Source organism: Barbus barbus, assembly GCF_936440315.1.
Source record: "Barbus barbus genome assembly, chromosome: 8".
Classification (NCBI taxonomy): Eukaryota; Metazoa; Chordata; class Actinopteri; order Cypriniformes; family Cyprinidae; genus Barbus; species Barbus barbus.
This window is the reverse complement of record NC_136736.1, coordinates 3,186,709-3,214,250: the sequence shown is the minus strand read 5'-3', so window position 1 is coordinate 3,214,250 and position 27,542 is coordinate 3,186,709. Positions and strand designations below refer to the sequence as shown.

The following is a 27,542-nucleotide window of genomic DNA, read 5'->3' as shown; positions in this document are numbered from 1 at the left end:
CGTCCTCTCGATCCATTCTGCTGACATCCTCCTCATTCCTACTAGCGCCCGCTAAAATGACTAACCAGTTGTCCAGAGTGTTTATAACCTCCAGAACAGCATATCTGTCGATGCTCCCAAGGGATCGTGCTGCTCTAAGCAGGAGAGCCACTTACAAGCATCAATGTAGCTGCACTGCTCGAGTTTAGCTTCAGCATTTCAAACTGACAAGTCGCTGTGATGTGACACCAAAGGAACTACCCGTTTGCTGAGGTTTCCCCTCAGATGCATTATGCTCGCGTGGAAAGCTGTGAAGAGAAGGATGGTGTCCACAAACTGAGGCGCTCGAGTGTATGTGTGTGTTCAAATGGGCACGTGAGGTCAAGGGAGTCTCAAACCTGTATGTGTGTGATCATGAGTGACGTATTTGGGGTTTGTTGTATATTCCAGTGAAACAAAAAAGAAAAATCGCATTTCATTTTCAAGTGTACTTAAACACATGCGTGGGGGGAAAAAGCAAGAATACAGCAATGCAAAAGCATTGTGGATATTTGTGTATATTTATCAAATAATTAAGTGACAGCTAGAGTTATAATTATGATGTAGTTTGAGGGTTCAGCACAATTATTTAGATTTTTATTTGTTGGTCTATTTGATGTGGGAAGCGACGACACATTCGTGTTTTCTTCGAATCAAAACGTTTGCTCATTGTCCTTGAATGGATTCAGACTAATGGAAATTTTATATATGTGTACATCTATCCCATCATCCTCCTGTTCCGTTAAAACAGCGGTTTAAATGTGAATTCACAGTTTTACAGCTGTTTGTAATAACTGCAGATTCTACTTTCTTTGTTTGCAGTCTTTGTACAATTGATTTCTTTCCTTTGACTGTCATTCCTCAAGTTTTCCTCACTACCGCTGGTTGTCCTTCTTCTTTTTGTTTGTCCTGTTGGTGTTGTCCCTCTCTTGGCCTCTGATCATTGTTACAATATTGCTCTTGACTGTCGTCATGGTGCAGATGATGGTGTAATAAAAGCTGGTTTGAAAAGGACATGATCGAACAAACAACAGTCTGTCATGCTTATCTATCACTTTACATATTTAGCAAATTTTGCAAGTCACTGTTCTTAGAGATCATGGCTGAAATGCAGTTGATAAACAGTAAGTTTCGGTTTCCCGTCTTTTGCTCTGGAGGACCACCAGCCTTTTTACAGGAAAACATTTTTTTTTTCTCCTGAAGTTATGCAGCTGAAGCAGGCTTTCAATGAGATTTCCAGACCTGTTTTTTTTTTCCCTGGTTGTTCTGCGCCAAAATTTTTCATTGGGTAAATATTGCTAGATATTTGAGAACTTTGCACCCTTAGAATTATAATTATTACTTTCAAGCATTAGTACCTGGCAAACAAATTTATTCAAAATAATTGTTTGGAAGAGTTTTTGAAATTCATTGGTCAAAATTTGTTTAGTGTCTTGGGTCAAGAAATCTACACCTATATTTGACTAAATTATGTAAATGTTTTAGGTCCTAATAACTACTATTGGAAAATATGAACATTTAACTCGATGCTCACCAGTGTTATTTTAGAGATGTATTATTTATTAATGCTTTGAATTAGGTTTAATATTTTTCTTTTTTGTTCAGTTTAAATGTACATCCCATATTTGTTCTTACATTAGTTTTTTCATTTTAGGTTTAGTACTTTTGTTGTCTTTTACTTGTTTCTAAAGCAAACATGCTTTAGAAAAGCAAAATAGCTTTTTATTTCCAGAATTATTTCCAGAATCCATTGTATTAAACAAACTGTACAATGCAATGTGGTCATGCGACATAGAGTACTAATACTGTTCCAGATACTGGTTTAGGGTGCAGTACATACTGTGCATTATTCAGAAATCAAAAAACTATTTGGCTACTCCCTTCCAAACAGCTTAAGTTTCTATTTCCCAGCTGTGAGCTTTTCGAAGGAGGTCCTGAAGGAATCATTTAAAAAAGAACTGTTCAGTGAGACTCACTACAGATCAATAACCGGATCTCTGCAAGAAACTTGGAGGATCAGTCTTCACCATACAAGGTAAAACTTGAGATGTTGGACAATATGATGCTTAAGTCATTACATGGTTTTAGATGCATTGTCTTGAGACGCAGAAACATCAAAAACAAAATTTGCCCATAATTTCATGACAAGAATGTGTATTTACAGCATTCTCAAAAATGTCTTAATTTTGATGGTGCAATTTCATGAGAAAATGCAAAGTTTATACAGTTGAGAATACCATTAAAACAAGTTCTAGAAAAGTGAGAAAGGTTGTTTTTTTTAACCTGTGGTGTGATGTTTAGTTGAAAGGTGTTTCTAAATAAATGTAGCAAAATAAAACACAAAAGTATGATCAATGCTTGCTTTTCCCTTTAAAGCTATTGGCTGAACTGTATCCAACTATTTTGCATTGACAACAAAAAAAAATAAAAATACTACATTGTAATAGAATTATACATTAAATGAAAGACTTAGAATGTTTGCATTTTATATTTAATACTTTTAAAAATTAATTTGTCATAACATGACCATTGGAAGACAGCGGTGGAAAACACTGCACTTTCCTTATAAACATAACTGACTGGATTTACTGCCTCATTATATGATTTTACTATTATTCTAAATTGTCTGCTTCTCTCTCTCACACAGTCGTCCATCATGGTGAGAACCCTGAATGAACTGTCCCAGCTAAAATCCTCCGGCTTCGGTCAGCCGTGGCCGAGACATGGCCTGAACCTGTTATATTGGTTTGCTAAGGACTATATCTACTTGAGTAATGGTGATATTGTCCCGATATACAGGCCTCAAAGCGGAGACTTTGGCTTCCACGAGTACCATAACAGAATTGAAGATGATGATGATCACATTGTGCCCATTCAGAATCTCCCGTACTATGAGGTGGGCAACCTGAACGCTCCAGGAGCAGACAAGCTCCCGCATTATGTCAGGGAAAATTACAGCCAGATCAGACCTGACAGCAACAAGGATCGCATTATTGTGCGTCAGGACACCAGTGGCAACTTCAACAGAGTGTATGTGACTGAACACAACGACCCGAGACGATTCGACAGCAGCAGAACCTACAAAGTGAGCCAGGGCCTCCTCCAGATCATCAAGAACATGACGAGTCTGGAGCAGTATCTCAAACAGACATCCAACACTCAAGATCTTGGCAGACTCACACTACAGAGTTGTAATGTTAATGAGACAGCGCCTGGCAACAACTCCTGGTGTACTATTCTTTGAGCCATTCAAAGAGCCACTACGTTACCCTGCTTTCATTATATCTGCGATTAGTATATACATTTTATTATCATGTAATGGTGAATTGATTAAAGCATCTATTAGTGATGGGCGAGTTCGAATAACTGCTTCATGAAGCTTTGAATGTGTTTTGGAGTGAATCGGAGCAGGTAGGCCTACCGATTTCAGAAGAGGAGGCTTTGCTACATCCTACTGTTTTAAAGTGTCTGTGGTATGAGGATAGTGTTGTGTTAAATGCATTGAACGAGTGGTTGTAAATGATCCCGAGTCATTTTTACAATATACAGCAGCTGTCCGTAACTTGTTTTGGTTAAAAATGATCCGAAATTAATATATGCATGGTTTCTCTGGCTTGGTTTGAAATAAAATTAATTTGGAAACTCATAATTTGAACTGTTCTTTTTTGTTTGTGTAAATTGATCTCTTTTAGTAGCATAATATCAGATGCCCTTCGAAAACAGGTGTGCCTACAAAGCATGCGAGGGAGACTGGAGATGGTTCACACAATTTTCATTTCTTATTGAGTATTTCTGTCAGAAATGTTCTGATGAAACAAGATAGAAGGGAAGCAACAAACAGAAACAATTATTCCACGCATGTTCAGTTTTTCTGCTATTAATGTCTGGAATAAAGCAGCATCAGTTTTTGTTCGAGGATATTTCTCCACCCACAAAAGCCTTTATCAGAGTGTGAACACTTCTGCAGAATAAGGTGGACACATGACTTTTATTGCTTTATTAGTTACAAAATAGGCTAGGCTATATAGCAGTATCTTTGCCCTCACACAAGACAATGTGTAAGCTGCTGCATATGAGGAACTGCTGGATGCAACAGTTCATTACCAGATACACAGTAAGAGCACTGTCCCAGTTATTTTTTTATTAAACAATGTATAAATTAGCTGGAATACAGCAGCCAATCTTGACTTCCTTGCTTTTTACTCCAACTGCAGATTAACACTTCATTTTACTGCATGATTCTTAGGGGATCAGTTTTTCTATTGCTAGAGATTTCTGATCATATTTCTGTGTAGGTGACCGATGCATGCAGATGGTCAGTTTAAGAACCAACAGACTTTATTCTGCTGATATTGAGAGAAAATAGTCTGAATGGATTTTAAAGTGAGCAGATACTATAGAGACTAAAAATATTTGTCTGTAGAAGTGACAGAAGTGACTATCCAATGAGGAAATTTAATTGAAGTGTCTTAATTTTGCTTTTTTTCTGTAACTGTATGTATGCTGTTAAAAATGTACCTTTGCATGCACTTTTATTTGAGTAAAATCAGTCCAGTTCTTTGCTTTTTCAGCATAACCGTCATGGACACTGTGAGAACCCTGAATTATTTGTCTGATCTGAGAGAGACCAAGTATGGTCAGCCGCCTCCCAGACACGGCCTGAACTTGTTGTGGTGGTTTGCTCATGATTGTGTTCAGATTGATTTCAACGGTCGTATGACTGCACAGTGTAACCCTACAAATGGAGCTTTTGGTTTCCATCGATTCCATAATAGGTGTGGACTGCTTCCTTACAGTGACCTACTATACCATGAGGTGGGCAACCTGAACTCCACTGATTCACTGCCTGATTATGTCACTGTGAATTACACTGGATATTCAGACAACAGCAACAAAGATCGCATCATTGCTTCCTTTAACCCAAGGTGGAGAAGATTTGAGAATGTTTATGTGACACAGCACTCGGATCAGGTGAACTTTGACCAGAATCACACCTACCGCATTAGCACTGAACTCATACAGGACATTCAAGACTTAAGCCGTGAAGAATTCCTCAGAGAACCCAAGAAGCGTTCTGAGCATATATCCATAGACATACATCAGTCAGCTCAGACCAACAGCTGTCAGAGTATTAGGACTGAACTCATACAGGACATTCAAGACTTGAGCCGTGAAGAATTCTTCAGGGAACACTCGGATCCTTCCATAGACATTCCTCAGTCAGTGCAACACAACCAGACAAACACCTGCCAGAGTAAGAAATGCTGTGGTGTGCTGCTTTGCTGCAGTCTGCTGTTGCTGCTCATTATTGCTGCTACTGTCTATTTATTGTTGAAAATGGAAATATAGTTTTCATTGTTATTCTAGCTAATTTTGAAACTGCATGCTGCAGTTTGTTTTCTTTAAGTCAGTTGCTTATTCAGATGAAATTTAACATTAACACGTTTATTATTATGTTGAATAATATGCAATGTTGAGCACTGTATATTTATCACAGCATTCTTTTTAATTGTATTACATAATTTCTGTGTTGATATTTGTTTGTGCTTATTCTTTGAAATACACAAGAGACTGTATTGCCTTAAACTCCAAAAACCAGACTATATATATTTTTTTTTTTAAATAATGTGAACTTGTCTATTACTTTGCCATGACTGCCAACAATATTTTAATGTCATTAACTATAAATCCTAAAAAACTGTTATACACTGCTTCCGTTTCCTTCATAGTCAGCTGCTCTCTCTCTTCCTGTTCAACTTTGGATGTTTATTATACCCTCACCTCTGACTCAAATACATGCAGTTATACTTAACCTCTGCTCAGTGTAGATGAATACACAAAACTCTACTCTTGGGGTATACGGTCACAAAAGGCCAGTGTGTTTTCATTGAATTGACCTTTCGCAGGTAGTTTGATTGACAATCAATCTGACCAATCATAACGCTGAATCTGTGATTTTTGTCGGAGCAACAAACCAGACTTGAAAAATGGTGTGTGCTGACGTCTTTCCACGGTTGAAACAATATCCGTTCTGATGTTCATTCATGTTTATTTCATGCTATAACTAGAGATTATAGGTTCACGTCCCGCTTGAACTGAGGCGCCACTGTGATTTTAGTGTTAAAATGCAAGAAACAATTACTCCACTTCAGACATAACTGCCTGTCAGTTTCTCTGCTATATCTGGCACGAAGCAGCATCAGTTTCTGTTTGCAGGACGTTTCTCCACCCACAAAAGTCATTATCAGAGTGCGAACACTCCCGTCCGTCACTTCCACAGAATAAGATGGAGTCATTTTATGTTCATACAGCTGATTTTTATTGCTTTATTAGTTACAAGATCAGGTTTGGAGCATATATAGCAGTATTTTTGACCTCACACAAGACACCGTGGAAGTTACTACACACAAGGAACTATATGACACAACGGTTCGTGACCAGAAACACGGTAAGAGCACTGAATTGTCCCAGCTGTTTACTTAGTCGGAAAAAATAATGTATGAATTAGTATCAAGTTAGCTGGACTGCAACAGCCGATTTTGACTTCCTTGCTTTTACTTTACATTTTACTCCAACTGCAGATTAACCCTTCATCTTACTGAAAGATTCTTAGAGGATCAGTCTTTCTACTGCTACAGAGATCTTTCTGGCTGTATTTCTGTGTAAGTGGTCAATGCATGCAGATGGTCAGGCTATAGTTCCCAACAGACTTTATTCTGCTGATATTGAGAGAATCGTCTGAATGTATTTTAACACGTCAAAAAGTGAGCCGATATTGCTACACTTTTATTGATAGCTGAAAAAACCCATCAAATGAGCCTATACGGTATATTTAATAAATGAATATTCAAAGAGCAGCAGATCTGAATTAAATCATTTGCATAACACGCTTTCCGATTTTGCAGAGTTCCAATGTTTTGTTCCTTCTTAGTTTGCAGTTTTTCTGTAACTGTACATATGATATTAAAAATATATACCATTCTTTGCATTACATGCACATTTGATTGAATAAAACTAGATCTGTTCTTTGAATTTTTTCCCCAACAAAATGATCAGGAACATGGTGAGAACCCTGAATGAACTGTCTGATCTGAGAGAGACGGGGTTTGGTCAGCCGCATCCCAGACACGGCCTGAACTTGTTGTGGTGGTTTGCTCATGATTGTGTTCAGATTGACTCCAATGGTCAGATGATTGCAAAGTGTGACCCTGAATATGGATATTTTGGCTTTGATCTGTTCTATAATAGGGAAAGACTTCTTCCTAAAACTAATCTACCATGCTATGAAGTGGGCAACCTGAACTCCACTAATTCACTGCCTTATTATGTCACTGAAAATTACACTGGATATTCAGACAACAGCAACAAAGATCGCATCATTGCTTCCTTTAACCCATGGTGGAGAAGATTTGAGAAGATTTATGTAACACAGCACTCAGATCAGGTGAACTTTGACCAGAATCACACCTACCGCATCAGCCTTGATCTTCTGAAGGACATTCAAGCGTTAAGCCTGAAAAAATTCCTCAGAGAAACTATGAATGATTCTTATCAGATTTCTTACCAAATGCAATGCAGACACACACCGTTTCCATCTCCAGCTCAGTCTGTAAAGAGAGAACCTTACCGGAGTCAAGAGTCTAAATCTATCAAGGATGTCTGTGCAAAATGTTGCAAAATGCTGTTTTGTATGTTTTTGTTCATTTTTGTTGTTTTCTTGGTTTTAATAATGAAAATATAGTTTTCATGCTGTTTGGTTTTCATTTTGAAGCTGTATATTGAAGCTCCATTTGTACAAATGAAAGGGCCTGCTAAATGAATAACTGTATAATCTGATGCATGGTAATATAATTATGAATAGATGTTCATTGTTCTATAAATGTGAGATATAATGTTGAGCTTTGCATGTTTATCACTGAATTATTTTAATGATTTATTACAATGATGTAGATAAATGTTCCAGATCATGGGAGACAAAAGATACAACTCTATCATTTAAAAAGCAGAAATAATACAATTAATATATCATAAGCTATAAATTGCATCTTATGCTGTTGATAACAGTTATGAATACTGTATAAAAATAAATACTTAATATGAAACCTAAATATGAGTGAGACATTATAGTTTGATATGAAGTAGCTTTTGTGTAAATCTCCTCATTATGCTCTTATGTGTTTCTGCAAAGTTTCGCTTTCCATAGTATGAGTTTCTATTAATCAAAACAGAAACAGAAACAAACACAAACACACACGTACAACCTGTAGGCCAACTAGTGTGGGTTACTATAGTTATGTCATGTGTTCAGTGACATCAGCAAACATGCAAAGCTGTCATGTAAATGAAGCAGTTGATGCCAAAGACCTAGATTGGCTTCTACAAGGTAAGATGCATCATTTTTTAATGCTTCTATATATATATATATATATATATATATATAGCTCAAAATGAACTACAGATACTGATAACTTCCGAAAAACTGAGGTGAAGTGTTAATCTGTAATTCTATAAAAGTATAAACATGGTTCAGAATCAATAAAACGTATATATATATAAACACAATATTGTAACATTTATTGCATTAAATGTGCACTTTTTTTTCAACAGGATTGTCGGGAACATGGTGAGACCCCTGAATAAACTGTCTGATCTGAGAGAGACCAAGTATGGTCAGCCACCTCCCAGACACGGCCTGAACTTGTTGTGGTGGTTTGCTCATTATTGTGTTCAGATTGACGCTAATGATCGTATTATTGCACAGTGTAACCCTGCAAATGGAGCGTTTGGCTTTCATCGGTTCTATAATAGGGACAGACTTCTTCCTAAAATTAATCTACCATACTATGAGGTGGGCAACCTGAACAACGCTGGTTCACTGCCTTATTATGTCACTGAGAAATACACTGGACATTCAGACAACAGCAACAAAGATCGCATCATTGTTTCGTTTGACCGATGGCGGAGAAGATTTACGAATGTTTATGTGACACAGCACTCGGATCAGGTGCACTTTGACCAGAATCACACCTACTGCATTAGCACTGAACTCATACAGGACATTCAAGACTTGAGCCATGAAGAATTCCTCAGAGAACCCAAGAATCGTTCTCAATCTCAACATACATCCATAGACATACCTCAGCCATTGCAGACAAACACTGGTCAGAGTATTAGCAATACTCGAGTCTTGAGCCATGAAGACTTCCTCAGAGGACAAACAAATCGTTCTGAACAGTTTTCCACAAGCATGCCTCAGCCATTGCAGACAAACACCGGTCAGAGTTGGAAATGCCGCTGTGCGCTGATTGGCTGTGGTCTAATGCTCATTGCTGGTGTTGCTTTATATATTTGGTTAAAAACAAAGTAGTTTTAATCTGTTGCTGTTTGTTGTTCTAGCTAATTTTGAAAATTGCAGCTTGCTTCCTTTCAGTCAGTTGCTTATTTAAATGAGCATTAACACGTTTACGTTCATTGGGCCTCATTCATGAAACATTCGTAAATATAGGAGTAAATTCTGAGTAATTTGCGCGTAAAACAGACCTTCCCGAAAACTCTCCTCTGGATTCACAAACGCTTCGTAAACGTCCGATTTGATAGTTAAACATGCGTATGTTAATGAATTCCAATCATTGGTAAATAGGGCGCTCGTGCACGCTCATTCACAATTAGCATAATCCCCGCCTATGAATTACGACTGTCAACTATATATGGGCATCATATTATGAAACGAAAATAAGGATTTCATCATGTCCTCTCAAAAGCGAATGAAAAAGAAGAATTTCTCAGATGCAGAAATTGAAGTTTTAATATCAGAAGTGCATTCAAAACGCAACATTTTATTTTCAAGTGTACATACTGGAGTATCAGGTCCTAAAAAAAAGGAATCTTGGCAGAACATTACAGATGCTGTTAATGCAGTTTCTTCTGTTAATCGAACTGTCCCGGAAGTTAAAAGGAAATGGTTCGACATGAAGCTTGACTGCAAAAAACGCATTACTTAATTTCGACAAAATCGTATACAAACAGGAGGAGGACCACCATCATCATCGAACGTATCTGCATGCGATGAACGCATCATCAGTATACTCGGTGAACCCTCTCTGTCAGGTATAATTCCCGATGGTGACAGTGATGAACCTCCCTTGCAGGAAAACACTTCGCCACAGTCAGGTGGTAAGGCTACAGTTTTATTAAACAATTTAGGTCAATTTGAAAGTGTTAAAACTAAGAGATATAATAATTTGAGGAAATGCACTTTTCAGCTGATTTTTTTTTATTTATTTTTTTTATTCTTTGTAAAGACAGACAAATGCCAACTGTGTCCGGCCATGAGACCACTGAAGCGATAACCAGACCCATAACTTCTACGGCACCTGGACCGGTAGCCTATTCCGCACCATCCCGCAGTGTTGGCTCTGCACAGACGGTTTTAAGTCAAGAAGTGCTGGATAAGCAAGACAAAATTTGTGAAGCTGTGTTGGCAATAAATAACACGTTAAAGGAAATAAATGCAAGCATCCGAGAAATATGTGACGTAATTAAACATAAAAAATAACTTTACAGAAACTATTTTGTGTGCTTGTTTTAAATCGCATACATACACCCCTGGAAATGTAGAATTAGTTCCTGTCGCTTTGCAACTGCAGCCACGGGTATGACCATGTTTCGGATAGGCGACCTTGGAGGCACCATACCACGCTCGATCGGGTCTAAGTATATCCTCTGGGTCTGGCAGACCATGTTCCATGGCAATGTTGTGTAGAACGCAGCAGGCCAGTATTATTTTGCAAACTTTTTCTGGTCTGTAGTGTACCACCTGATGTGTCCAAACACCGCCAGCGTCCCTTTAAGATCCCGTTTGTGCGTTCAACAACTGACCGGGTTTTTGCGTGTGCTTCATTGTATGCCTGCTCCTGCCGGCTTTGGGGATTTATCAAAGGGGTCATAAGCCATGGTGTCAGGGGATAACCACTGTCACCTAAGTGTGAAGGGGGAGGGAAAAATTAAAACAGGCCAACAGTTATTTATAAAAACAGGGTTTACATACCAATTAGCCATCCATCTTCAACTGCACCACTGTCCAAATGTCTGCAAACTGAGCTGCTCCGAAGGATGAAACTATCATGGGTTCCACCCGGCCAGCGGGCCACTACATTAAGTAGTGCGCATTTAGCATCACAAATTAGTTGCACATTGATGGAATGATAGTTTTTCCTATTTAGAAATGCAAATGCATCATTTGATGGCGCCTTGATGCGAATATGTGTGCAGTCAATTGCCCCGATGACATTTGGCAGGTGTGCAATTGCAAAGAATCTCTGCTTCACCTCCAACTGATGAACCAGATTATAGGGGAATTTTATATATTGAGGCAGTAGCCGTATTAGGCCATCAAGAACATCTGGGATGATGCGACTCATGGATGACTGAGATATTCCTGACCTGTCTGCAATCTCCCGCTGGAATGTTCCTGTTGCCAAAAAACCAAGCACGGACAGCACCTGCAAGTGTGCAGGAATGCTGTGGGATCTTCTGGTTTCCCTTCTGAGTTTGGCCTCCAATATATTGCATAAATACAAAAGAAGTGGTCTGGGTAGTCTGAAACGACTAATCAACCAGTCATCATTCTCTGCAAGCAAGTCTGCACGGTCTCTAAAAATACGTCTTTTATGCAGCGCTCTGTCTGCCAAATCAAGCAATAGCGCTATATCAGCCATAGAAAATGTTTACTGCCTGATTCTGACGATTTTATAGAAAACCATTTTTGTAATAATTGTAAGTCTAATTATACATCCCTAACAGAAGTAATTAATTATTTAATTAGGCTTAAGTGTTAAGTTTGCAGATTCAATTACTGTTGTTCATAATAATAGTAAAATCAAAAACACAACATACTGTATATAATTACTGTATATTATTTTACAAAAATGCTGCGTAATACATACGTGATTATGTAAGGTAGGCCTAAATATTTTTATTAAAATGTAGCGCCATCAATGAGAAAAACATTCGGATGTTTTACGCACCATTTACACCTGGTAGGGAGCAGGTGTAAATTTCTTTCGTAGCAACTAACGTTTTGAAAATACGAACATTTTTATGAATCCGAAAATTTACGTCAGAACGGCTTTACGAACGATTTACACAAAAATTCGTTCTGCTCGTGTTTCATGAATGAGGCCCATTGCAATGATGTAAATACATTTTAAGATTTTAAGACTTTGGGTGTCACATCACATACTAATCATTGTCTTGATTTATAATAATTGTTGTACTTTTTGTGCTTATTCTTTGAAATATATTCTTTGTATTACCTTGTGTATTGAACTAAAAATCCAAAAACCATTGACTTGTATTTGTGTGATTTATATATATATATATATATATATATATATATATATATATATATATATATATATATATATATTTAACAATGTAAACTTGTCTATTAACTTTGGCATAAGTGTCGACAATATTTAATGTCATTAACTATAAATCTTAATAAATTACATTCCTAATATATTCTTAAATTAAAAATATATCATATTATTACTTGATATGAAACATATGAATATAAGGCACTATACAATTCATTGGTTTCCTGCAATAATGTGTTTCTCTTATGAGTTTCTGTTCAACACACACCTGTAGCAGCTACAATTATTGTGTGTTATAGCTCCTGTCATGAATTCTGTGACATCAACAAATATGCATTATCAATGTCACAAAAATGAGGCGGTCAAGATCTATTTATAATATCTGTGGGAGTTTTTTCTTTGTTTTGTTTTTTGGTGTGTGTTTTCCTCGTCTGCTTTACTTTCACTTTCCTGGTTATTCTCCTTTTCCGCTGCTATAGAAAATAAACACTCCTTCTGTAAAAAAAAAAAAAAAAAAAAAAAAAGATTCAAAAAGTTTTTTTCACGCAATTATGGGGAAAAAAGTCAGAATTGTGAGATAAAAACTATAACCTTTTTTATTTTTATTCAGTGGCGGAATCGGGCTTCCATCGCTTGGTGTAGCCTGATCTTGTTGAAATGTTTAGTTGCAAGTTTGTGTTTGTCACCGCCCACTGACAGAGACATGAATATTAATAGGAGCGCGTGCGCTGCACAGACTCGGATCCTTCACGCGCAGGAATAAGGTACAGTATTCTATGTCTATTTGTCTGATTTGAATTGCTTTTGTTACATTAGAGGTTCGTTTTAAACTTAAAGCGGGATATTACTGTTTAAATGTGCTTTATTAAACAACGGCAAACAGCTGTTCAGTAAATTAGTCAAGTTGATCGTCTCTGCCTGCAGTCTGTAGCAGATGGGCTGTACTGTGGGTGTGTGTTTAGAGAGAAACGAAACCTCAAATAATACTAGAGTGGATTCAAACTAGATTGAAAATGGCTGTAAAACTGACTAACTAACTAATGAATAGCCAACCTAAATATACTAACTAACTAACTGTAAAGGGAAAAAAAATAAAAAATATGTGCACATTATTGAGGAAATGAATGAAGGCTGATTATTTTAGTGCTCTATTATGATCCTTCTCAATTTAACAGTTACAATAGTTACAAGATCCGGTTTGGAGCATCTATAGCAGTATTTTTGACCTCACACAAGACACAGTGGAAGTTGCTACATACAAGGAACTATATGACACAACGGTTCGTGACCAGAAACACGGTAAGAGCACTGAATTGTCCCAGCTGTTTACTTAGTCTGAAAAAATAATGTATGAATTAGTATCAAGTTAGCTGGACTACAACAGCCGATTTTGACTTTCTTGCTTTTACTTTACATTTTACTCCAACTGCAGATTAACCCTTCATCTTACTGAAAGATTCTTAGAGGATCAGTCTTTCTACTGCTTCAGAGATCTTTCTGGCTGTATTTCTGTGTAAGTGGTCAATGCATGCAGATGGTCAGGCTATAGCTCCCAACAGACTTTATTCTGCTGATATTGAGAGAATCGTCTGAATGTATTTTAACACGTCAAAAAGTGAGCCGATATTGCTACACTTTTATTTATAGCTGAAAAAAACAATCAAATGAGCCTATACAGTATATTTAATAAATGAATATTCAAAGAGCAGCAGATCTGAATTAAATCATTTGCATAACACGCTTTCCGATTTTGCAGAGTTCCAATGTTTTGTTCCTTCTTAGTTTTTGCAGTTTTTCTGTAACTGTACATATTATATTAAAAATATATACCATTCTTTGCATTACATGCACATTTGATTGAATAAAACTAGATCTGTTCTTTGAATTTTTTCCCCAACAAAATGATCAGGAACATGGTGAGAACCCTGAATGAACTGTCTGATCTGAGAGAGACGGGGTTTGGTCAGCCGCATCCCAGACACGGCCTGAACTTGTTGTGGTGGTTTGCTCATGATTGTGTTCAGATTGACTCCAATGGTCAGATGATTGCAAAGTGTGACCCTGAATATGGATATTTTGGCTTTGATCTGTTCTATAATAGGGAAAGACTTCTTCCTAAAACTAATCTACCATGCTATGAAGTGGGCAACCTGAACTCCACTAATTCACTGCCTTATTATGTCACTGAAAATTACACTGGATATTCAGACAACAGCAACAAAGATCGCATCATTGCTTCCTTTAACCCATGGTGGAGAAGATTTGAGAAGATTTATGTAACACAGCACTCAGATCAGGTGAACTTTGACCAGAATCACACCTACCGCATCAGCCTTGATCTTCTGAAGGACATTCAAGCGTTAAGCCTGAAAAAATTCCTCAGAGAAACTATGAATGATTCTTATCAGATTTCTTACCAAATGCAATGCAGACACACACCGTTTCCATCTCCAGCTCAGTCTGTAAAGAGAGAACCTTACCGGAGTCAAGAGTCTAAATCTATCAAGGATGTCTGTGCAAAATGTTGCAAAATGCTGTTTTGTATGTTTTTGTTCATTTTTGTTGTTTTCTTGATTTTAATAATGAAAATATAGTTTTCATGCTGTTTGGTTTTCATTTTGAAGCTGTATATTGAAGCTCCATTTGTACAAATGAAAGGGCCTGCTAAATGAATAACTGTATAATCTGATGCATGGTAATATAATTATGAATAGATGTTCATTGTTCTATAAATGTGAGATATAATGTTGAGCTTTGCATGTTTATCACTGAATTCTTTTAATGATTTATTACAATGATGTAGATAAATGTTCCAGATCATGGGAGACAAAAGATACAACTCTATCATTTAAAAAGCAGAAATAATACAATTAATATATCATAAGCTATAAATTGCATCTTATGCGGTTGATAACAGTTATGAATACTATAAAAATATATACTTAATATGAAACCTAAATATAAGTGAGACATAGTTTGATATGAAGTAGCTTTTGTGTAAATCTCCTCATTATGCTCTTATGTGTTTCTGCAAGTTTCTGTTTCCATAGTATGAGTTTCTATTAATCAAAACAGAAACAGAAACAGACACAAACACACACGTACAACCTGTAGGCCAACTAGTGTGGGTTACTATAGTTATGTCATGTGTTCAGTGACATCAGCAAACATGCAAAGCTGTCATGTAAATGAAGCAGTTGATGCCAAAGACCTAGATTGGCTTCTACAAGGTAAGATGCATCATTTTTTAATGCTTCTATATATATATATATATATATATATATATATATATATATATATATATATATATAGCTCAAAATGAACTACAGATACTGATAACTTCCGAAAAACTGAGGTGAAGTGTTAATCTGTAATTCTATAAAAGTATAAACATGGTTCAGAATCAATAAAACGTATATATATATAAACACAATATTGTAACATTTATTGCATTAAATGTGCACTTTTTTTTCAACAGGATTGTCGGGAACATGGTGAGACCCCTGAATAAACTGTCTGATCTGAGAGAGACCAAGTATGGTCAGCCACCTCCCAGACACGGCCTGAACTTGTTGTGGTGGTTTGCTCATTATTGTGTTCAGATTGACGCTAATGATCGTATTATTGCACAGTGTAACCCTGCAAATGGAGCGTTTGGCTTTCATCGGTTCTATAATAGGGACAGACTTCTTCCTAAAACTAATCTACCATACTATGAGGTGGGCAACCTGAACAACGCTGGTTCACTGCCTTATTATGTCACTGAGAAATACACTGGACATTCAGACAACAGCAACAAAGATCGCATCATTGTTTCGTTTGACCGATGGCGGAGAAGATTTACGAATGTTTATGTGACACAGCACTCGGATCAGGTGCACTTTGACCAGAATCACACCTACTGCATTAGCACTGAACTCATACAGGACATTCAAGACTTGAGCCATGAAGAATTCCTCAGAGAACCCAAGAATCGTTCTCAATCTCAACATATATCCATAGACATACCTCAGCCATTGCAGACAAACACCGGTCAGAGTATTAGTAATAATCGAGTCTTGAGCCATGAAGACTTCCTCAGAGGACAAACAAATCGTTCTGAACAGTTTTCCACAAGCATGCCTCAGCCATTGCAGACAAACACCGGTCAGAGTTGGAAATGCCGCTGTGCGCTGATTGGCTGTGGTCTAATGCTCATTGCTGGTGTTGCTTTATATATTTGGTTAAAAACAAAGTAGTTTTAATCTGTTGCTGTTTGTTGTTCTAGCTAATTTCGGAAATTGCAGCTTGCTTCCTTTCAGTCAGTTGCTTATTTAAATGAGCTTTAACACATTTATTAACACGTTTACGTTCATTGCAATGATGTAAATACATTTTAAGATTTTAAGACTTTGGGTGTCACATCACATACTAATCATTGTCTTGATTTATGATAATTGTTGTACTTTTTGTGCTTATTTTTTTAAATATATTATTTGTATTACCTTGTGTATTGAACTAAAAATCCCAAAACCATTGACTTGTGTTTGTGTGATTAAAAAAATATATATATATATTTTTTTTAACAATGTAAACTTGTCTATTAACTTTGGCATAAGTGTCAACAATATTTAATGTCATTAACTATAAATGTTAATAAATTACATTCCTAATATATTCTTAAATGAAAAATATATCATATTATTATTTGATATGAAATATATGAATATAAGGCATTATACAATTCATTGGTTTCCTGCAATAATGTGTTTCTCTTATGAGTTTCTGTTCAACACACACCTGTAGCAGCTACAATTATTGTGTGTTATAGCTCCTGTCATGAGTTCTGTGACATCAACAAATATGCATTATCAATGTCACAAAAATGAGGCGGTCAAGATCTATTTATAATATCTGTGGGAGTTTTTTCTTTGTTTTGTTTTTTGGTGTGTGTTTTCCTCGTCTGCTTTACTTTCACTTTCCTGGTTATTCTCCTTTTCCGCTGCTATAGAAAATAAACACTCCTTCTGTAAAAAAAAAAAAAAGTTTTTTTCACGCAATTACGGGGAAAAAAAGTCAGAATTGTGAGATAAAAACTATAACCTTTTTTATTTTTATTCAGTGGCGGAATCGGTTCCATCGCTTGGTGTAGCCTGATCTTGTTGAAATGTTTAGTTGCAAGTTTGTGTTTGTCACCGCCCACTGACAGAGACATGAATATTAATAGGAGCGCGTGCGCTGCACAGACTCGGATCGTTCACGCGCAGGAATAAGGTACAGTATTCTATGTCTATTTGTCTGATTTGAATTGCTTTTGTTATCGAGACTAACTTTAATTACATTAGAGGTTCGTTTTAAACTTAACGCGGGATATTACTGTTTAAATGTGCTTTATTAAACAACGGCAAACAGCTGTTCAGTAAATTAGTCAAGTTGATCGTCTCTGCCTGCAGTCTGTAGCAGATGGGCTGTGTGTTTAGAGAGAAACGAAACCTCAAATAATACTAGAGTGGATTCAAACTAGATTGAAAATGGCTGTAAAACTGACTAACTAACTAATGAATAGCCAACCTAAATATACTAACTATAGCTGGGTAAACTGTCAAGGAAAAAAAAAAAATATATATATATATATATACTGGCCCATCTTTTGACCATTTTGCTTTACATTTTGCATTTTTGTTTTTCATTTTGATCTGTACCCTGCACACTTGTTTATGCAATCAATATCTGTCATAGGCCTATTACATTTTATTTAGCATATTATTTAAAAAACAAACAAACTGAAGATACACAGAACATGTGCCAAGCTGAAGGCAAATATATAAGAAACATTACCATGTCAGTCTTCTTCAAGGTCCACATGTGCACATTATTGAGGAAATGAATGAAGGCTGATTAGTTTAGTGCTCTATTATGATCCTTCTCAATTTAACAAAAAAATATACATGTAATACATCACATATATAAATAAAATAATATTTTTAGGTTATATTATTTAATATATTTTAATAAATTAGCTATACATATTATACCATCATACTTGTGATATTCATTCTATTTAATTAAGTCCTGCAATTTTGCACAACCCATTGTCCCATCCTGCAACCCAGTCCCATTTATTCTTTTACTTATTTATTTCCCCCCTGTCTGTTTTCTAGACGCAGAATGGCCCAACTGAGAACGCTGAATGAACTGGCCCATCTGAGAGAGACCAGGTTTGGTCAGCCGTATCCCAGACATGGTCTCATTCTGCTGTGGTGGTTTGCTGATGAATGTGTTGAAATTGATGATGATGGCAATATGATTGCACAATGTGACCCAGAAGACAGAGATTTTGGTTTCCATCCATTCCATAATTCAGAAGGAATTCTTCCTGATAATGGTCTACAGTACTTTGAAATGGGCAACCTGCGCTATTCGGGTGCAATGCCTGATTATGTTACTAAACATTACGACAGAGATGTGCGTGAGAGTAACGCAGATCGCATTGTTGCTTCGGTCAACTCAGATGAGAATGACACATGGTTTGACAGGATTTATGTGACACATCATTTAGGTCAGGGGCGCTTCGATGAGAACTCCACCTTCCGCATTAGCAAAGGCCTCATTAAGATCATTCAGAACAAAGAATGGTCAGATTTCATCAGGGAGGTGAAGATCCGGCAGCGGCGTGGTCGTCGTTGAGCTTGTGTTATGTGTGCACGCTCATCTATGCAGTCTGGATCCTGCAGACACTCATAGTTGAAATCAAACATTCCATCCAAATAAATGCTGGACTTTTCACAACAAATAAAAAAATAATCTGTTCAAATAAAAATTGATTTGGGTCATAAATGGCTCATTTGTCTCATTACTTTGCTCTAGATGAGAAGCTTTATGATTCTTTATGTATAATTAATATAATGCATTGTGTTCTCTCTTAAATGTTTATTTTTAATTATATCTAATTTCACTGCATTAAAGGAAATGTTTACCCAAAAATTTAAATTTTGTCATTATTTACAATATACCGACTTTCAAAACCAAGCAGACCCAGAAAATGTTCACTGCAATTTACAGTGATTAATATAATATAAATAATTTATTATATAATAGAATTCAATTGTATGACACTGGCTTGTGGGTTTATAAATAGTTATAACAGTTGGGTCACATGCACATATATGTTGCTCATCTCATGCTATTAAAGTCCAGCAGGAGGATGTATTTTTGTAGGCCAAAAACCTAGAAACAAGTAAGGTCTGTGGTGAACACAGACCAATTTTTAACTTAAATTTTATCTTTAATCTACAACATAAAATGCATCAGAAATATGGTTGCTAGCAAGTGGCTAAATAGGACTACAGATATAGGGTCGCATAGAACAGGTCAACTAATCTACTCACTAGTTGCTTTCACAGCCTCATTGTGTTTATAATTGCACTCTTTCAAGCTATTCTAACTCAAACGCTGTGTTCATGTGTGAAGATTATCATTATGAGCAAAACATGTAGGAATCCTAAACTTTTGTTGATCACAGAGCTTGTTTCCTGCAGTAATCGAATGGAAAATCTTATCAGGTTTTTGTTGATGGAACAAGAGATAGTAACTTCTGGGTTGGCCTACAGAAATATGCCATAATCTATTCACAGTGCAGTAATTTCAAGCATAATAGAAGTATAACTAGGGTGTTACTACAGAATAGTTTTTGCATTGTTCTCAATGATACTTTCAGGGCCAAATATGTATATGATGCATTAGGTGAAAGATAATTCCTCGTTTACTGAACATCGCTGTAACATTCTCTACACCATTGAATAATTATGTATTAAGTTCATTTTTTGATGATGTTTTGTGACAAACTTCAACTGGTTTTGTTATCTCTAAAATCTACACACACACACACACACACACACACACACGTCGCGTAAGGGTACACCCTCAGGATTGTCAATCTGGTTCAGTCTGTTTTTCACTCTCCTCATCTTCTAAAGACACCAACACACATGACATCTCTGTATTACAGACGTCTCTAGAAAAAAGTACAAGGTCAGGTAGGTTTGGATTTTTTTTACTCTACTAAATTGGAGTCACATTCGACTGTTTTTGTTCATTTCTGTTTTTGCCAACCAAAAGTGTGGATAATTTTATGTTCAAATTGTTGTGTTCAAATTTTAAACAGCCATAATGCTTAAAACTCCTCTATTTCTCTTCATGGTTTTCATAGACGTTCCCTTAGAGAAAATTCAGTTCTGCAAAAAAGTTTGAAGGATTAGTCTTTATTCTCAAGGTACAGTTGAGATTTTCAACTTTCTGCTTCAAGGCTATATTTAACTGATTGATTTGTATTTACTGCCTCATTGAATGTTTTATTTGTTTAAATGTAGTGGGAGTCTATTCCTGTGTCTTTATTTGTCTTTCTCACAGTCATCATCATGGTGAAAGATACACTGACTAAACTGTCCCAGCTGAAACAATCAGGTTTCGGTCAGCCAAAGCCAAGACATGGCCTGAATCTGTTGTATTGGTTTGCTCATGACTATATCGACTTCAGAAACGAGAAAATTGTCTTCAAATATACTCCTCAAGATAAATGCTTTGGCTTTCACAAGTTCGAAAATGATGATGAGGATCCCATTGTGCCCAGTCAGAGTCTCCCGTACTATGAGGTGGGCAACCTGAACGCTCCAGGAGCAGACAAGCTCCCAGATTATGTCAGAGCAAATTACAGCCAGAACAATCTTGACAGTAACAAGGATCGCATTATTGTGCGTCAGGACACCAGTGGCAACTTCAACAGAGTGTATGTGACTGAACACAACGACCCGAGACGATTCGACAGCAGCAAAACCTACCAAGTGAGCCAGGGCCTCCTCCAGATCATCAAGAACATCACGAGTCTGGAGCAGTTTCTCCAGCTCTCTGACACCGAAGAGGAAGATGTCAAAACAAGTAGAGAGCAGATTGCGCCTAAAGACAATTCCTGCTCATGTACCATTCTTTAAATACCAAGAGCTGTTAACTATTAATATTCTCTCGTTCTGTCCTTGGATGATTATGATTAATAATAATACTACTATGTTTTATATATAGAACTGATTAAAGTATCTGTGATGGGTGAGTTAAAAATTTTTTTTTACGAAGATTTGAAACCTTTATGAATGATCTGGTTTGAATCGCGCACGCAGTGGACGTATTATCATTGGTATCATCAAATTGAACAATTAACGTGATTTCAGTAAACAAGGCTACTGTTTTGAAAGCAGGCTGACAATGGGTAATATAAGTTGATCTCGAGTCATGATTATGATTAATAAAAGTTGTATATATGGTCTCTTTTGTTTTATGTATGGTTTCTCTGGCTTGGTTTGAAATAAAATTACTTTGGAAAGTCACACTTTGACCGATTGTTTCTGTTAATGGGTCATTCTATGGAAATGTCCATTTTTCTGTCCCTAGCCTTTACAAAAACACTTGAAAAACACGTTAGGGTTACAATTTCTTTATATTTTAAAATGAAACTATATGTTATTTGAACAATTACACCCTCGTGAACCATCAATGTGGCAATACTTGGTTTTTAATCGATTATATAGAATTCCAAGAACCACAAAACTGCTCGTCCCCACAGACATGCATAGCGGGAAAGTGCTTTATTTTGGTCAAAAACACGTTTTTCTACTATTTAAAACACAATAATGTGTTCGTAACTATTAAATATATGATATAAATGGCATAATAAAACAAAATGCTGAATAAATATTATAAAATATATAATGAAAACAGTGGTCCCCTGGAGTTGTGTCACTGGTGTTATTTTGAAATAAAAATCACACTGATGACATCACATGGCTTCCTCCTTCCTAATAAACATCTCTGAAAAAAAGGCCCATGTTATGTCCACTGTTTCTTTTCAGTTATCAGAAATTTTCTCATTTATCTCATGATTTCATATGAAGCTTTTAGTTGACGTCACTGGTATGACCTATTTATTGAAAGAGAAAAAAAGTGAAAGTGATGTGACATACGGCCAAGTATGGTGACCCGTACTCGGAATTAGTGCTCTGCATTTGACCCATCCAAAGTGCACACACACAGCAGTGAACACACACACACACCGTGAACACACACCCGGAGCAGTGGGCAGCCATTTATGCTGCGGCGCCCGGGGAGCAGTTGGGGGTTCAGTGCCTTGCTCAAGGGTCTCACCTCAGTCGTGGTATTGAGGGTGGAGAGAGTGTTGGTTATTCACTCCCCCCACCTACAATCCCTGCCGGACCTGAGACTCGAACTCGCAACCTTTGGATTACAAGTCCGACTCTCTAACCATTAGGCCACAACTTCCCCCTCATTGTTAGGGAATTGTAAACAAAAAAAAAAAAAAAATAGAATACAAATGGATGAAACTACTTAATTTAGAGAGTATACCATGATTGACAACATGTGGTTTGATACCTTGCAGCAGACATTTTGTATCACTGCAGCATCACTGGTGTTAGTCACTGGTGTTACCTTCCTTATAGATAACTACAGTATGGGAAGTCGTGGCCTAATGGAACTATCTGTCTGTCGCATTTCTACCAATGCATTTAATTATGAACTGTAGTTCTCATTATAGTCCTTGTTCTTGGCGTGAACAGCTTTAAGTGATCTGATTTGGTCAAATTAACTGAAGATCTGATTTGACATTGCTTCTAAGACAGATCTAAGACAGCTTTTGGTCTTCTTCGTAAACACACAAGATGGCCAAATTCATCCCTCGCCACAAACAAGACAAGACAAGAGTTTGACAGGCCTTCCTTTGGTCTTCCTTTTTAGCTGAAACAAAGAAAACAGAAAATGTTGAACCTTTGAAGGACTTTAGCCTCCCTGGCAGCTTCTTCATGTTCAGCATTGGGAGCTTTGAGTTCAAGTTACCTGTTAATATTAGCAGCTTTTTGACATAACTGATCTAAATTCGATTCTGAGCTTTGAAAATATGCCATGATGAACAAGAGAGAAAAAAATGTGTAAATGAATTATGAATAACAGTTCAGAAAAAAGGCAAGGAAAAGCTGACAGAGAGAGAGAGAGAGGTTGATAAACAGATGGAGATGGAGGTACAGGTACGCCTCAAAAATTTGAAATTTGAAAAATGTCAATATTTTTGTCTCTCATTTCAGAAAGTGAAACCCATATATTATATAGATTCATTACACACAGAGTGAAATATTTCAAGCCTTTATTTCTTGAAATATTGATGATTATGGCTTACAGATAATGAAAACCCAAAATTCAGTGTCTCAGAAAATTTGAATATTACATATCAATAAAAAAATCTAAATTTTTGTTCATTTTTGCTGTCTTCTTCTTGCTTTTAATAATGAAAATATAGTTTTCATGCTGTTTGTTTTTCATTTTGAAGCTGTGTTGTAGCTCCATTTGGACATATGGCTTATTTGAATGAAAAGGTCTGCTATGAGTAACTGTATAATTTGATATGTAAATGTAATTATAAATAGATGTTCATCATTCTATAAATGTAAGATATGATGTTGAGCTTTGCATGTTTATCACTGGATTCATTTAATGATTTATTACAGTGATGTAGATAAATGTTCCAGATCGAGGCAGGCCGAAGATAAAACTTTGATAAGACGGTTTATATATCATAAATATAAAAGCCATGCCATGTTGTTGATAACATTTATGAATACTGTATAATAAAATGAATATATAACATGAAGTCTGAATATGAGTGAGACATTATAGTTTAATATGAAGTAGCTCTAATGTAAATCTCCTCACTATCTGTCCCATCTGCTCTAATGTGTTTCTGCAAGTTTTGCTTTCCATAGTATGGGTTTCTATTCATCAAAACAGAAACACACACATTCACATACAACCTGTAGGACAACTACTGTGTGTGTTATTATAGCGTAGTTTATGTCATGTGTTCAGTGACATCAGCAAATATGCATTATTATCATGTCATATAAATGAAGCAGTCAGTGCCAAAGATCTAGGTTGGCGTCCATAAGGTAAGATGTCTCATATATCATCATATTTATATATATATATACTTTTTTATTCATTCTTAACTGCTTTTATACTTTTACAGAAATGGTAGATCAACACAGTACAGATTAACCCTTCATCTCACTGCAGTAATCTTGAAAGGTCAGTTTTTCTCAGTTTTGTGTAAGTGGTCAGTATCTGTAAATGTATTTTAAATAGTTCCCTTTAGCCTGCTGTTTGGTTTTGGTCACTCTAGGACAAAACAGACTTTAATGTGCTGCTTTTGAGAGAAAAAAAATCTGCTGCTTAAAATCTTTAGCACTATTACTGAAAACACTATCAAATTAGCCAAAATATTAAATAAATAAACATGTAAATGGCAGGGGATTTACAGAATTTTATGTTCCAGTTCTGCAGAATCTGGTGAAGAATGTTCCTTCTTGGTTTTATATTTTGCAGTTTTCTGTAATTAAAAAAGTGCACTTCTTTTCCCAACAGAATGGTCATGGACATTAAAACCCTGTATGACGTGTCTGATCTGAAAGAGACCAGGTTTGGTCAGCCGCATCCCAGACACGGTCTGAACTTGTTGTGGTGGTTTGCTCATAATTGTGTTCAGATTGACTCTAATGGCTATATGATTGCCAATTGCAACCCTGCAAATGGAGATTTTGGCTTTGATCGATTCTATAATAGGGAAAGACTTCTTCCAGACACTGGACACCTGGAATACTATAAAGTAGGCAACCTGAGCACCCCTGGCTCACTGCCTAAATATGTCACTAAGAATTACAGCCAGTCAAAGAACAGCAACACAGATCGCATCATTGTTTCCTTTTCCTCAAATTTGAACAAATTTGTGAAGATTTATGTAACACAGCACTCAGATCAGACCAACTTTGACCAGAATCACACCTACTGCATTAGTATTGGTCTCATGAAGAACATTAAAGTGTTGAGCCGTAAAAACTTCCTCAGAGAAATGAATTGTTCACATATACCCATAGACATGCATGAGTCAGCTCAGACTAACAGCTGTCAGAGTATTAGCACTGAACTCATACAGGACATTCAAGACTTGAGCCGTGAAGAATTCTTCAGAGAGCACTCGGATCCTTCCATAGACATTCCTCAGTCAGTGCAACTTAACCAGACAAACACCTGCCAGAGTAAGAAATGCTGCGGTGCACTGATTTGCTGTGGTCTGCTGATACTGTTGCTTATTATTGCTGCTATTGTCTATTCATTGTCAAAATGAAAATATAGTTTTCCTCCACTGCTGTTTGTTATTCTAGCTAATTTTGAAAATTCATGTTGTAGTTTGTTTTATTTAAGTCAGTTGCTTATTTAAATGAAATGAAACATTTATTAACACATTCAATATTATATAGAATGAAATGCAATGTTGAGGGCATGTTTATCAGCATACTTTTTAATGGTTCATTGCAATTATGTAAATACATTTTAAGATTTAGAAGGACCAAATTTAAAACTATAAGAATCAATATAAATATTGATATTAATCTGAATATTTGGTTACACATCACATCTCAATCAATATCTTAATTTACAGTAATTTACTTTCTGTATTTGTATTTGTTTGTGTTTATTCTTTGAAAAATACAGAGACTGTATTAATAAAACTCCAAAAACAATTGACGTGTGTGTGTGTGTGTGCGCGTGTGTGTGTGCGTGTGTGCGTGTGTGTGTGTGTGTGTGTGTTGTTTTTTTGTTTTTTTAACAATGTAAACTTGTCTATTCATTAAGTATAAATCATTAAGTACAATTCTTAAATTATTTTACATTTTAGAGTGACATTATAAGACATTACAATTCATTAACCGTCCTGCTCTTTTTATCACTATAGTGCTTGAAGTGGGCCGGTATGCACCGGTACCGGCACTTCTATATTTTAGTCTTTAGAGTACCTGCACTTTTTTGTGCGTACTGACACTTCTGACATGTTGCCGGTACTCAGAGTAAAATCGTCGGGGTCAGACAGCAAGCAGTGTCGGCCCAGATCCAGACCACATCTGGCCCGCATGTGGGCCGGATCTGGGCCAAAACTATGTTGCTGTCTGGGTGGGTGATTAGGCTATATGATCCCATGATATACTCCAGTAATTTTTTTCTGGGGGAGGACCCACCCGTATTTATTTTGCTTCCGACGCCCATAAACTGACGCATTAAGCCAGGTTAATGCACTGTAAACGATAATGCACTGTTAACTTAGTAAAATTACGTTCATCTGATTTGTTTCTGCTCTGTTGACATTACTCAGTTTGATCGAGTTGTTATTACAATCTGTTACTTAAAGCATTGCAATTAAGTTCAATAAACTTCATTTCTTTGTGTTCAATGAAAAGGCTCCTTTGTGCATGACATGTTATAGACAGAGGTGCACATTCATTTTTCAGAAGAGAACATAGAGATTTGGTTTGGTCTTCACACTGCACAAAGGGTGGCCCATTAAATAAAAAAATAAAAAAATAAAAATAAATTAGTTCTAGTTCCATCTGCCATACCAGACTCTGTCTGTATGGAGGCCCTGATGTGTGCACTATTGTGGAATAAATGCAGGTGTTATTTTTGTGAACACTTGACTATTGCATGAATAATGAATGTACCAGAATTTTAATTGGTTAATTGCAGTTGAAATAAAAATGAATTTGAAATTTTCCCCCAATTCAGGCCTCATCAACTATACGGCCATTGGCACAAAACCTCAGCAAAGACCACGATGGTTCGTCTGGCTCCCCGACTGAGCCTGCTTTCTACCAACGTTTTTTCTCCATTTCTGTCACATTTGGCTTGTTTATTTGGGGATACTTCATTTTTGGGAATATTAATGACTTGATTGCAGAGACGCTATTTGAAGGGAACTGAGCTGGATGATGACATCACTGAATCAACGATGAACTGACTTTAACTGAACTATAGACTGTTTACTTTTGTCCTCTTTTTAGAGCTGCTTTACTGCATATGTGTTAGTGTATGATGTGTACGAAATTAGCTTTATATATAAAATATTCACAGAAATATAAAGTGTGACATATACAGATGTCAGTTTATAATATTCAGTATAACAGTTGGTTTGCATGACACTTATAAATACTCTAATAATGGTTTGTTTATTAATTTATTTGACTATTTTCACCAGACACACTTACAATGCATTTCCGTATTTTG

The 27,542-nt window shown here is 36.4% G+C and overlaps 2 protein-coding genes and 2 long non-coding RNA genes across 5 annotated transcripts; all 4 read left to right on the top strand.

The window, feature by feature from the left end:
- Positions 1-1,124: 1,124 nt before the first annotated feature.
- Positions 1,125-3,663, top strand: LOC306873551 (uncharacterized protein). Of its 2 annotated transcripts, none has more exons than XM_079422935.1 (3): positions 1,125-1,306; positions 1,910-2,053; positions 2,666-3,663. In XM_079422935.1, exon 3 carries the CDS (start codon positions 2,675-2,677, stop codon positions 3,260-3,262), a length of 588 nt encoding a protein of 195 aa, XP_079279061.1. In that variant the 5' UTR covers positions 1,125-1,306; positions 1,910-2,053; positions 2,666-2,674; the 3' UTR covers positions 3,263-3,663. The 2 variants fall into 2 exon arrangements, with proteins under 2 accessions (XP_079279061.1, XP_079279062.1); XM_079422936.1 differs by having other exon boundaries at positions 1,152-1,306; positions 1,930-2,053.
- Positions 3,664-6,258: 2,595 nt separating this feature from the next.
- Positions 6,259-8,123, top strand: LOC306873981. Its single transcript, XR_013784555.1, has 3 exons — positions 6,259-6,466; positions 6,600-6,680; positions 7,075-8,123. It is a non-coding gene; the product is annotated as an uncharacterized lncRNA (long non-coding RNA).
- Positions 8,124-13,112: 4,989 nt separating this feature from the next.
- LOC306873980 lies at positions 13,113-16,912 on the top strand. The gene is made up of 5 exons (XR_013784554.1): positions 13,113-13,159; positions 13,571-13,694; positions 13,828-13,908; positions 14,305-15,625; positions 15,874-16,912. It is a non-coding gene; the product is annotated as an uncharacterized lncRNA (long non-coding RNA).
- Positions 16,913-17,581: 669 nt separating this feature from the next.
- On the top strand, positions 17,582-19,353 carry LOC306873481 (uncharacterized protein). Its single transcript, XM_079422806.1, has 2 exons — positions 17,582-17,648; positions 18,536-19,353. The coding sequence occupies exon 2, from the start codon at positions 18,543-18,545 to the stop codon at positions 19,059-19,061; it is 519 nt and encodes a 172-aa protein (XP_079278932.1). The 5' UTR covers positions 17,582-17,648; positions 18,536-18,542; the 3' UTR covers positions 19,062-19,353.
- Positions 19,354-27,542: the final 8,189 nt, after the last annotated feature.